Source organism: Sinocyclocheilus grahami, unplaced genomic scaffold, assembly GCF_001515645.1.
Source record: "Sinocyclocheilus grahami isolate Dianchi unplaced genomic scaffold, SAMN03320097.WGS_v1.1 scaffold13.1, whole genome shotgun sequence".
Taxonomy (NCBI): domain Eukaryota; kingdom Metazoa; phylum Chordata; class Actinopteri; order Cypriniformes; family Cyprinidae; genus Sinocyclocheilus; species Sinocyclocheilus grahami.
Genome location: NW_015505192.1, coordinates 2,766,928 through 2,780,274, shown reverse-complemented (window position 1 = coordinate 2,780,274; position 13,347 = coordinate 2,766,928). Strand labels below are relative to the sequence as shown.

Here is a 13,347-nt window from a genome sequence, read left to right as displayed (position 1 = left end):
ATAATCCAAACACAAACCTTAAAAACAACACAAAAATGGGTCACTGGGCACAAAACCAAGCTTCTGCTATGGCCATTCCAGTTCCCTGACCTGAACCCTATAGAAAATGAGTGAGGTGAACGGAAGAGAAGAAGTACCAACATGGAGCTGGGAATCTGAAGTTTTTACATAATAATCCCCCCCCCCCCCCCCCCGCAGATTTATTTTCACAGCCTTCTTTGATCATATTTACCAAGGGTGCCAATACTTCTGAACACGACTGTATGTGTATGAATAATCACTCATTTGTGTCTCATTTTCTCTGTAGGAGCTTTCCACATCATGGATAGATGGAAAACCACAGGGAAAACCATCACGCCACAGCTAGTGGTGAAGATTGTTGCTGGGAAACAAATTAAGTATTTTACTGATGGGACAAAAAGGTTAAAAAAAATTAGCTTTATTCTAAGAGAGACATGGCTTCAGAGGTTCCAAAAGATGGAGAAGGCCTTACAAATGTGTGACACCAAAAACACAGGTATAAAACCCACCATACATATACAGTCTGTCTGAAGCACATTATAAAGTGATTTGAAACACTGCGACTCATAGAAAATGATAGACTAAAATCAATAATCAAATTTTGTACAATGAAATGATGGTTTCAACACTGTTTTCAGGTTATGTGGATAGAGAGCAAGCCAAACGCCTGATACAGAACTACAGCCTCATCGTTGATCTGAATATGAGTCCCCTGAAGGTCAGCGAGGTCATGTGTAACACTCAGCGAGAGGGCAAAGTTCACCTCACCTCGACTCTGCAGCAGCTGAAGGAACTATACACCTCTTTACCTTGCACTTAAATCTATGCAAATGCTACAGCGTTGCAATCATCTTCATTAAATGCTCTGTCTGGGAAACAATGACCATGTATAAATTACATTTTTCCAACATGGAAAACTTAGTGAATCTCATTTAAACATATACAAGGTATGTTTCGGCCGGAAATGCAAAGTAGGAATTTTTTGTATAATATATTGTATAAAGAAATTTTATCCTAAATAAATCATATCCTAAATAAATAAATGGTCCCAAGAATAATCGTCATTTTCTTTAAGCAAAATATTATTTCTTATTTTCCTTTAGATTTTGAACCTGGACATTTCATGTCAGGTTTCATGACATTAACGTCCCCCTCACTTTCTGCAGTTTAATCGGTCAACAATCAACTATTTTTTCAAATCGAAATTTATTTTTGGTGCTCCAGTGTGCATTAATAGTCATTTCTGGTTCATAATTTCAATATTCAAGCAAGAAAATGTTGCAAAAACAGGAATACAAATTTACTTTTGGTGCTCAGATGTGTGCTAATAGTCATTTCTGGTCAGTGATTGCAATATTTAATGCTTACTGGTGCAGGAATACACAGATGCACATGCATGATCTAAAGAATATTGCATTACTTCTGCAATGTTTATAGTGTTACGGAGCCGACGAGACAAGAGGCGTGCAGATCCATATGCAAAGCTTTTAATCTAGAACAAAGTCAAAACAAGCAAGGGTCAGATAATAGCAAACAGGTAGACACAAGAGTAGTCCAGTGAGCGGGCGTGGTCGATCTCCGGCGAACAATGTTCAAACAGGGTATTCCAATGGGTTAATACGAAACACAGGCTATGGTCCAGGCGAGGGGCAAACAGTATTCGAACAGGGCGAGACGAGAGGGATAATCCAAGACAAGTGAAAATCAGGAAACAGGCAATCAGGAAACTAGACGAGACTAGACTAGACTAGACTAGACAACTAGAACTCAAACTAGGAACGGGAACTTGCTCTGTAAAGTAACTATCGACTAGGGTAGCGATATGCGCTTACAATACTCGGCAGTGAGAGAGAGGAAGTCCATGGCTGTAAGGCTACAGAAATTGAATAAACTGTAAATTAACATTAAAAGTTATTCAACAAAACATTATTTAGTCAAGAGCAGTAAGTGTCACAGTGTTTGTTGTGGTGACCTGGACTGGTCACTTGAGGGCGCTCTTTTGTTTTCGTTGTTTGTGTTAAACTCCATTTCCCATAGTCCCCTGCTCACTAATCCTGGTTTTATCGGTAACACCTGTTCATCATTAACCCAGCTATATATATCATGCCTTCTCTGTCTGTCATTTGCGTCTGGATTGTATTGTCTTCTTAGTTGGTGTTGTCGGTGTCAGGTTTTGGATTACCTTTTGCTACGTTTTGTCCTGTTATTATTTTCAATAAACTGCACATGGAACTTACCTTGTTTCCTCCTGGCATTCCGTGACAGTCTTTCTGTGACCCATGTTTCTTCATTGGACTTCAGGAGATCAAAACATATGTCACATCACCCATCAATTGCTGGCAAGTAGTAAACTGATTTAGGCTGAGGTTTGCAGACGTCTGAAAAGAGGAAAAGAGCTGTGTCTGTGTGACTGAGAACTTGGTAGCCTATGTGACATGCGTATTTATTACAAGGCATGAAGATGACTTCTCATATTTCTCTCAGTTGTAGAGTCATTAAACACATATGACATATCTATTATGTCTTTCTGTGCTGTTGTCTCGATATATAGATGGTTGTACTCTCAAATATGACGAGTAAAATAAAACACGGATATCCAAATATGTCTGAAAGATGTAAAACAGTGGTTCAACAGCTAGATGGTGCACAGCCGACACAAACAAATCACTACGACGCTGTAAAAGACAAACTGGACTTTAAATAAAGTACAAACTAGGTCTATATTAGTATTGTGAACATGCAAGTGATATGTTACTTACCCACAACAAACTTAAATCAGTAATTGCATTTAAACAAGCAGCTACACACTTAAATATAGTGTAATGTTTGTAGCAATCGAAGCCCTGACAACTTGGCAATCAATTATCATACTACAAGTACTTCAGATAATCATAGTAATAATCATAATAATGATAGGTAACTTATTTCAGTAACTTATTTTTAAAATTAGAGTTAAACGAGCATAATATGGCCTTTTTCGATCACCTGTTTGTTGACGCTGGAATGCGCATGCACATTGGCAAGACCAGCCAACATTGTGAACATTTGTGAAAATGTAAAACTCTAACTATGATTTTTAATTATGAACTATTAACTTTCGTATTTTGGCAAACTATGAAACTGACACATAATCTGGGGGACGAATTAGTATTTTAATTTCCCAAATCAATTCTCTTTGAAATGCTTGAATAAACTTTCAAGCATTTAATAAACACATTAAGAGTTAAACAAAGTTTAAAGGTTGTGTTCTTATGTAGCAAGCAACCTGTAAAAACTCCCAAACATATTCATAGCTGTCAATTAGCACCTACTTAAAATAGCCTATGCATCAAAATGACAGACTGAGAAAAGGAAGTGTTTACATCCTATTTCATTTGCCACTGCTAGTCTAGTGATTAGTGTAGTGTAACTATTGAAGTTCACTCTACACACATGTACAGTAGATGTATTTTCATACTGGTGTTTTTGCTGAATCTGTCATACTGTATATCTGTATCTTTTGCATACTTGTCTATCATTGCACTCTGAACACATACAGACTTTATATTCTACTTTTATTGTAATTTGTAGACAAGTTTTATACAACAAGCCCCCTAGACTGTGCAGTGTCTTGAACAATAAAAAAACATTTTTTGAAAACTGATGTAGAAACTGTGACGTCCATATTCTCTGAACTGTTCCTCATGGGACTTAAGGGTTTTTCACTTGAACTTTAATTACAGTATGCCATGCCTCAAATCATTCTCAGATTGTATACCTTGTGAGGAAGTGAGACAATCAGCCTTATGTTATAAAAAACTTCTGTCTGTTTGAACTTCCTGAGTTCAGACGTCATTGCGCTGGGATCTGACTGATTAGATCATTGATCTCAGAGTATTTCTTCTCTTCCATGGTACTCATGCATGTATATTCCAAAACAACTTCCTTGAAACATGGGGATTTCCTCCTGCTGTCTGCTGAATCCAGACCTGGGCTTTTTTTCTTTTTATAGGGGAGAGCCCTGCAGCATGGGAGGGATTCACCAGGGCCTGTAAAACTCTCATGCTACATACTGTTTTGCTCTTCTATTCTCACAGTGGCAAAATGTGTCAGTTGTGTCATATCATGCTGCCAATGTATCAACAATTATTGTATCGTGAGCTATTTTAATATTACTTGCTGTCTTATCTTTCATATAGGCTATTGTTTTATAATGCATATTCATAATACTGTATCAGTGTTATTACATTTTTTATTATACTATTAATATTTATTAAAAATTTTTAATTTGAATGTGTTTTTCTTTATATTTTTGTTTAAAGGGATAGTTCACCTTCAGTTGCTGGTCCCCATTGATTTCCATAGCATGAAAAAAAAAACACTATGCAAGTCAGTGGGTACCAGCAACTGAAGGTGAACTATCCCTTTAAGTTTTAATAATTTTGTTATGTGTTTTTGTTATTTTTAGTATTTTTTTAATAATTCTATTTAGCTTTAATTTATTTTATTTCAGTTGGAGTGAGTAATTTAATAACTATTTTTCATTTAAACTTTTTTTTCAGTTATTTGCCAAGGCAACGCTTACAATTATCGCTTTATATTTTTTAATTTAAGTTAAAAAAATTTAATTTTATATATACAGTATTTTTTTTTTCAGCTTAATTTCAAATAATGAAAAAGATAATTAAAAAATGTATATTCTTAGTCTTAGATCTTTGAGTTCATCTCAAATTTAAAATGGGGGCAAAAACAAAAGTGTTGCGTTTATAATTTTGTTCAGTGTGTATATACTTTTTTTAATTTCAGCTTTGTTTCAAATAATGAAAAAAAAATGTATATTCTTCGTTTTAGTTAACAATAACAACACTGTACTATATAACAACTGAATATTATTTATACTGCATTACACAAAAACTAATTTTCACTTACTTAGTGCATACTGCCATTTATTTTTTTTATTATTAATTGTATGTACAAAAGCACATTAGGCTACTCAAAAGCAAAATTAGGCTACATTTTGAAGTTTGCTAAAGTCACACAAGGTCACTGCACTGACTAAATGTTTACATCCTTCAAAAATAACCTACATAAATTTGAGACAGTTTCTGTTTTTTTAGTAATTTTAGTAAAGTACTAAATGCAATGGCCGGCTGTAGTGCTCAGCATTTTTCTGTTTTAGTCACAGTAAAGGAACTATGATTTTCTGTTTTGCTTATGAAGATGCTAAGGTCACATTAAATCAGTAATTAAGTAAATAATTAAACAAAGGTCATTTCCACGTAAGAGATAGGCTAGGCCTAGGTTTTGGCACTGGTGACCGGACTCAATAATAACAATAGTGTTTTTGGTCTGGAGGAAGTGAAAGTCAAGCTGGGAAGTTCTGCCTGGTTAAGCGACATTGTCGTGGAGTTAGATTGACAGATAAACCAACTTCATGTTATAACCTGAGCCTTTTTTAATTAATAAAAGAATTGTTTAGCCCAGGGGTCCCCAAACTCGGTCCTGGAGGGCTGGTGTCCTGCAGAGTTTAGCTCCAACCCCAATTAAACACACCTGAAGCAGCTAATCAAGCTCTTATAGGCATACTAGAAACTTACCAGCAGGTGTGTTGAGGCAAGTTGGAGCTAAAGTCTGCAGGACACCGGCCCTCCAGGACCAAGTTTGCGCACCCCTGGTTTAGCCTATATTATAGCCTAGGCCAGTGCTTCCAGGCCCCCCTGCCCTGCACCTTTTGTATGTCTCACTTATCTAACACACCTGATTCCACTCATCAGCTAGTTAGACTGCAAGAACTAAATTGGGTGTGTCTGATTAGGGACACATACAAAATGTGCAGGGTAGGGGGTCCTCCAGAACAGGTTTGGGAACCACTAGGCTATATTGATTTAAATGATCTTAATGCTTCTTTTACAGCTTTCCGGATCTCTAAAATGCAAAATATTTCTTAAAATAATATAAGTGTAATAACTTTACCAGCTGTATCATGCATTAGTCTATCAACAGCCTCAATGCGTCTTTTTCTCCTCGCACTTCTTGGATCTTTGTTCTGCAGCGAGGGGCAAACTTACCAGCAGGTGTGTTGAGGCAAGTTGGAGCTAAAGTCTGCAGGACACCGGCCCTCCAGGACCAAGTTTGAGCACCCCTGGTTTAGCCTATATTATAGCCTAGGCCAGTGCTTCCCAAACCTGTCCTACAGGCCCCGAAATATTTCTTAAAATAATATAAGTGTAATAACTTTACCAGCTGTATCATGCATTAGTCTATCAACAGCCTCAATGCGTCTTTTTCTCCTCACACTTCTTGGATCTTTGTTCTGCAGCGAGGGGATACTGGATAGCATAGGGCAGGGATCCTCAAATCTGGCCCACGAGATCCACTTTCCTGCAGAGTTTAGCTCTAACCCTAATCAAACACACCTGAGCATACTAATCAGTGTCTTCAGGATCATTAGAAAATCACAGGTAGCTGAGTTTGATCAGGGTTGGAGCTAAACTCTGCAGCGCATTGGACCTCCAGGGTAAGATTTGAGGAACCCTGGCATAGGGAAAAGAGAAATGGTCACATGTCACATGTGGGCGTGTCTGCGGGAAGAAATCCCCTCTCGCGACTGCCAAGCGTTAGTTTAAGATCTGCAGCAGACAGGTCAGTGTCTTATGTGCCTGTGGGGAGTTAACAACTGGTAACAAGGATCCGTTTCTACAGATATTGTCATCATGAGGACAGTCTGCATTCTTAGTTCGCTGGTAAGTGATGTGCTTAACGCTTTGCGCGTGCATTTTAACTACGCACGGATATTCATGGTGGTTATTACTTAAATTGATAATATTCATTTGTAACAATGAATCCATTTATAGTTTTCATGTGCAGCATTTAGAACGTTTCGATTGTCGTTGTTATTGAAAGAATGACTCGTGTGTTTGTCATCACTTTCACTTTCGCTTTGAATGCGCATTGGTATTGGAGAAGCATTGAAAGTGCCTGCATCTAAGTGACATGTAATATTTGCATTGTGTGTTGTTAAGTAGTTATTTAATGTGCTAGTGTAAGGTTGCGGTCTTCTGTATTAAAACAGTCTGGGTGGGGCTCTCGGGGACTTTCCGCACTGTCACGAAGGTCGTTTCGGTTTCAAGACTCCACCGTGTTCTGTTTTGGGGTCTAACGAACCTCATATCCATTTAAATAGCTCAAAAACATACTTAACATTGAAATATAGTGTTCATTGATATGTTGACCTGTAACAAATTTGATACACGCCAGGGGCGTAAATTTCGTCTAACAGTAGGGGGGGACAATAAACATAAAATTTCTCAAGAGCAATATTTGAAGGGGACACAAGGCGCGTATGGGTGGTAGCATATTTTCTTAGCGATAGATGCCATTTACACTGAGTGAAAATAGCAGTATTTGTTTTGTGATATGCTATTTACACTGTGCAAATAGCTATTTATACTATATTAAAATAGCAGGATATTCTGCTAATTACTTATTGCCAATAGTGGCAATTATCTGCACCTCAGCAGTGTAATGCATTATAAAACAATATGCAATAACATATTGAGTGTAAATTTTAATTCAAATTATTAAATGGATGTCATCTTATTGGGACAAAAGCCTACCCTAACCCTACCCAATGCATTTTTGCCCCGTTTGTGTTGTTTTACTACTTTCAACTGATTAAAGTATAAAACGTTGTTATTTACAATGCACAGCGTGGTTTTTAATCATATTTTAAGGGGGGGTTGTGATCCATCTGATCAGAACCCTCAGATGGCCGCCTGTGATACACGCTCATGTTGTGTTCTGGTCATTTCGACCCATAGAGGATTTTCTTTTTCCCCAAAATGCTAGTTAATGTTGTCGCATTGGATTAAAACTTACAGACTTAACTCACACAGAGTATAACAACTTCCCAAAATGGATAGCTTTTGTACTTTTTTGTTACAATTTATCCCAGCCAAAAAAAATGACCAACCTACAAAAAAAAGAGAAACTGCTTGAAAGTCTCTCGTTATACTATAATATTACCAAATATTGGATTCAATTATTTTGTCAACTTTTCTTTCAATCGCACAAGTTTTGTATTGATCGTAGGTCTCACTGATCTGAGCTCCTCAGTTTTTAAATAAACATTGCCAAAATGTTCCACAAATAATGGATAAATTATTGTGCATAAACTCAGATCAATAAGGCCTACGACCAATCAGTTCTGAACCTGTCCTAATTGACAGAAAACAAGTTTACAAAAAAAATTGAATCCAAGATTTACAAGCAATATCGGGGACACCAATTAGGTAAAGGATTTTCAGCACAGCACAAGAATGAATGAATATTCTTCGATAATGTTCCTTGTGCATTTACCTTTGACAGGTCACATTGTTGTACCTTGGGTCATGTTGTGAGGAGGAAACACATTATCAGAAGCAAGATAAATGCTGCAAGAAGTGTGTACCAGGTATGTGGACGAACTGTAATTCAATGTGGCGTGACATTAAACTGGCATAATCTAGAGCAGTGGTTCCCAAACCTGTCCTGGAGGACCCCCCTGCCCTGCACCTTTTGTATGTCTCCCTTATCTAACACACCTGATTCCACTCATCAGCTAGTTAGTAAAGACCGCAAGAACTAAATTGGGTGTGTCTGATTAGGGAGACATACAAAATGTGCAGGGCAGGGGGTCCTCCAGGACAGGTTTGGGAACCACTGATCTAGAGGAAGTATCAGCATGCAGTCTCTTTCCCTTACGCAAGAGTAGTCTACTCAGCTACACAGCACCGTCTTGTTTCTTACTTTAACTAGTTGATATTATTTCACATGTTGCCTTGAAATAAACCCATCAATACTTTTACATTTTGCTTAATCTTTGTCTTTTTTTTAATATACACTGTAAAAAAAATTCAGTAAAATTTACGGTAAAAAAAACAGCAGCTGTGGTTGCCAAAATTTTACCGTAAAAAATACGGTAGCAACGTTTTACGGTTTTAACTTAAATTTACAGTTAAATACCGTAATTTCATTAACTGACATAATGTTAATATACCAACCTATTGAAGTACTGAAACCTGTTTTGTACTTTTGTAATACACTGATAACCACCAGATGCAGGTGGCGATGAGAAAGTCACATGATGAACCAAAGCCCATCACAAGCAGCTTTTAAATAATAACATGTATAGAAGGTGCACAGTGTCATTCTCACAAATGTTAACACCATCATGGTAACACCCATGAAACTGAAATAATGCAATAAACATTCATTTAACAACATTAGGTGTAACACACAACCCTAATATACAAAACTGATAAGAAAAAACTGAGAAGAAACGGTTATTTCAACAAAAAAAACATCAAATTTGAAATGTAACGCAGGGAATTCTGGGAATGTCAATTTACAGTTATTCACTGTAAATTATACGGTATTTTTCACTTCCAAAAACGGTATACTACCGTAAAATTTATGTCCAATACATGTAATGTCCAATATAGTCTTTCACCGTATATAGTAGGGGAATTTACGGTTAACCATTTAACAGGTTTTTACTGTAGCATTTTTACAGTCTTTTACCGTTAAATTCACGGTCATTTTATACGACTCTCTTTTAATATACGAGTCTAATCAGAGAGTGTGTCACAGGTAAGAGGATGCTCATGGACGACAACTGCGAGGACCCGCGCTGTCAGGACTGCCAAGACGGAGAGTATCAGAGCGGCTACACAAGCAAAACCAAATGTGAACGCCAGCCCAGCTGTGACCCCAGTGAGTGTCCATAGGCTAAAGTATTACTGCTGAAATATTAGAGAAAAAATAGTCTAATGGAGATAACGTTAAATCTCAGGTGATACTATAGCATACTATTAATACCTATTCATATTAATATCAACAATAAATTGTTAAAATAATATTAATCACTAATATTAATGATAAATTGATCAGGTTTGGATGACCGTGTCTGCTAAATGTATACGTGTAAATGAATAAAAGGGTTTTCTGAAGCTTACCGTTTTTTTCTCTTGCTTTTCTGTTTAATTCAGATTTACATTTTCAGCCACAAATTAATCCCAGTAAGACCAGTTTAAGCAAATGTCAGTGTGAAGCTGGATACTACTGTACGCAAGATGATGACTGCAACACTTGTAGGGAACACAAAGTTTGCAAGCCAGGACAGAGAGTCGTCAGAAAAGGTTTGTGCTGTCTGAAGTAAGAGTCAGTTTGAAACCCACTGGTTAATGTTGACTTAACTGCGCTTAACTGTACCTCCTGAATAATAATGTCACATCCCTTAGACCATAATTTTAGATGTGATTTAGAGTTTTTATAATCATTGTTGTTAAAATATAGCTTCTTTTTTCGCAGGTTCACCGGTTAGTGATACTGTGTGTGAGGCATGTAAAAATGGAACATTCTCCACCCATGATTCAGCTGACACTTGCGAGGAATGGGCAATGTATGAAAAATATTTTTTCCTCCTTTAATTGTGCCAGTGCTGTTTTCATATACTGTACTAAAAGAAGGAAAAAGGGACTTTTGTTTCTAGTGTAATTCTGAGTTTAATCTACACCGTAACATGCAAGCGTTGCCTTACATTTTTATTTCTACCTGATCTAACCCTTTAAAATGACTTATGTTGGTGTAACCTAATGAAGTCAGGTTAATTGAGTCATTATAAATGAAATGACTGAAATAAGTTGATGGAACTGTACCAAACAAAACATGCAATACAGTTTAGAGTGAGTATGATTTTTTTTTTTATTAATTAATACCTTTTTTTTTCAGTACGAATGCATTAAATTGATCAAATGTGACAGTAAAGACATAATCATACAAAAAATTCCAATATTAAATAAATGCTGTTTTGAACTTTCTATTCATTAAAGAATCCTGAAAAAAAAATGTATCACAGTTTCCAAATATTAAGCAGCAAAAACTGATTTCATAGTTATGAGCCCTTTTTAATAATTAAGCAACAATAATAATTGATCATAATTAAGCACCAAATCAGCATATTTCTTAAGGATCATGAGACACTGAAGACTGGAGTAAGATGCAGAAAATCCCTGCATCACAGGAATAAATTACGTTTTAAAATATATTTAAATAAAAATAGCTATTTTAAATTCCAATATTTAATATAAACGGTCATTACTGTATTTTTGATCAAACAAATGCAGCCTTAGTGAGCAAAAGAGACATTAAAAGATTTTACCAACTTTTTAAACAGTAGTGTATCTTTTGTTTATATATTTAGTGTATGTTTATTATATACATTTTAATTTGGTCATCAGATTTATGGTTTATGTCAGAATTGTTTTGTTTGTTTGGCCAGCATGCAAAATGTTGGCTGTGCAAAATACTGTCTGTCTAAATTTCTGTTTTGTTTTTTTCTTTTTCTCCTGTGTCTAGATGTGAATATGGATATGATAAAAACGCTCCTGGCAGTTCAACCTCAGACCGAATCTGTGGTGAGTACACTGTAAAATGTGATCTCGCGTTTAGTGACTGTCAATATGACGGTTTAATTGTCAGTAAAACTGATACTGTTGTTAGTTCCTAAAAGAGGTCATGTGGCTGTTGAAAGTACAGTAGTGAAACTTGAGAGCTGTGTGGGTGGAGTCCAGTTCCTCTATGGCTAAACTGGTGTGATCACTTCACCAGAATCAGAAAATCATGTTTATTTGAAAAAAGACTGTGACGTGTTTGCATGGTTGAAACACACACTAAAATGATTTACAATGCTGTCAGTAGTAACGTTTTGATCACCAGTACTATTAGAAGATTGTCATCTGAGCTTGTTGTGTGTTTTGTTTGTCACATTTCAGTGGATGGTAGACCCACTCACAGAGCTGCAATTGGGTTGGGAGTTGCAATATTTCTGTTCATCTTAATAGCTGGAGCTGCAATGTGCTACGCAAAAAGTATGTACCACAACCTACAAATGATTTACTGCATTTATCTACAATACAATTCGTAAAGGAATAGTTCACCCAAAAATGAAAATTCTGTCATTAAATACTCATTATTTACCCCATACTGCATGGATTTCTTACATTTGCTGAACACAAAAGAAGATATTTTGAAGAATGTGGGTAACCAAACAATTTCTGGTCCCCTTTGACGTTTTATAGTATTTTTTTCCATACTATGGAAGTCAGGATTGGAAAAACTTGAGGGCGAGTAAATAATGACAGAATTTTCATTTTTGAGTGAACTATCCTTGGTCAAGTGCTCATATCACATTATAGCTTTGCTAAATCAAAAGAGTTTACCAATAATTGCTCTCTTAATTTCCTCCAGGACATAAAGGCTGGATAGAGGTAAAGGTCTATTTACTATTCAAACATATGCAACATAATGCAAAGACATACACTGTCTTTCTGAGATTAATCGCATGGAATAGTCATTCCCATATGTGGAGATTAATAATGATTGCTTGTTTTGTTTTTAGCTCCCCAAACAGGCCCCAAAGATAGCAGGCTTAAATATAAGAACATTGCATCAAGATGCAGATGTTGAGAGGGCAATCCAACCATTAAATAAACAGCCTGAGGAGGACACTGATACAAGCGGACCCGTGAGCCCCACGCCAAGTAACAGGACTGAAAATGGAAATGTTGTAGATCAAGAGCAGGGCAAAGGACCTGTCTATCCAAGTGCTGAATCAAATTCATATTCACATTTATAGAGCAAAGTCTTCTACAAAGTAGATAGCTGTCCTGTCCTCCCATCATGTTACAACCATCAACATAGAGAGCATTACATTACTAAGGACGGCTTTACTCTAAATGTCCCAAAACCTGCACGTGTCTTACACAATCATGACTGAAACAGTAGCTCCTCAACATGAGCCTTGTGTTTTCAAACATATTGCTGCTGAAAGCCTTTGCCGTTGTATTGCCACTTGAGTCCTGTGATTGCTACGAAATGCTGCACACCCTCCCCATGCACTCGACACTACTAGTGCTGAATAGAAGGCTCCCTGGTCTCATGGCAGAAACGTACCTGGAGGGGGGGTGCACTTTTTAGCGAGATGCGAAATACGTACCAATAAGTACATATCACTGCAGGTTCCAAAAGAAATTAACACTAGAGGCAGTAAAACTCCGACACCTTTTATTCCTTTTCACACAAATTTACAGAGTTTCGATTAATAAACATAATTTTCGCACAATTACTTGAAGAATATTATGTTAAGACTTTGAATTGAAAACAATTTGAATATGCTGGGAGATTAGAAAACTGATGCTTTTGAATGTTAGCATCACACATATCCAGCTTCATATCTATGGGTTTTCATAGACGGTACGTTTGTTCGGTAGCTCACGGAGTACGGAGACGTACTTGAGGCGCGAGGAG

General features: G+C 36.7%; 1 protein-coding gene across 1 annotated transcript; it reads left to right on the top strand.

The window, feature by feature from the left end:
- Window positions 1-6,625: 6,625 nt before the first annotated feature.
- Window positions 6,626-13,080, top strand: LOC107599738 (tumor necrosis factor receptor superfamily member 5-like). The gene is made up of 9 exons (XM_016291423.1): window positions 6,626-6,743; window positions 8,368-8,452; window positions 9,631-9,753; window positions 10,029-10,178; window positions 10,351-10,441; window positions 11,398-11,456; window positions 11,814-11,909; window positions 12,289-12,308; window positions 12,440-13,080. The coding sequence occupies exons 1-9, from the start codon at window positions 6,714-6,716 to the stop codon at window positions 12,674-12,676; spliced, it is 891 nt and encodes a 296-aa protein (XP_016146909.1). The 5' UTR covers window positions 6,626-6,713; the 3' UTR covers window positions 12,677-13,080.
- The last annotated feature ends 267 nt before the right edge of the window (window positions 13,081-13,347 follow it).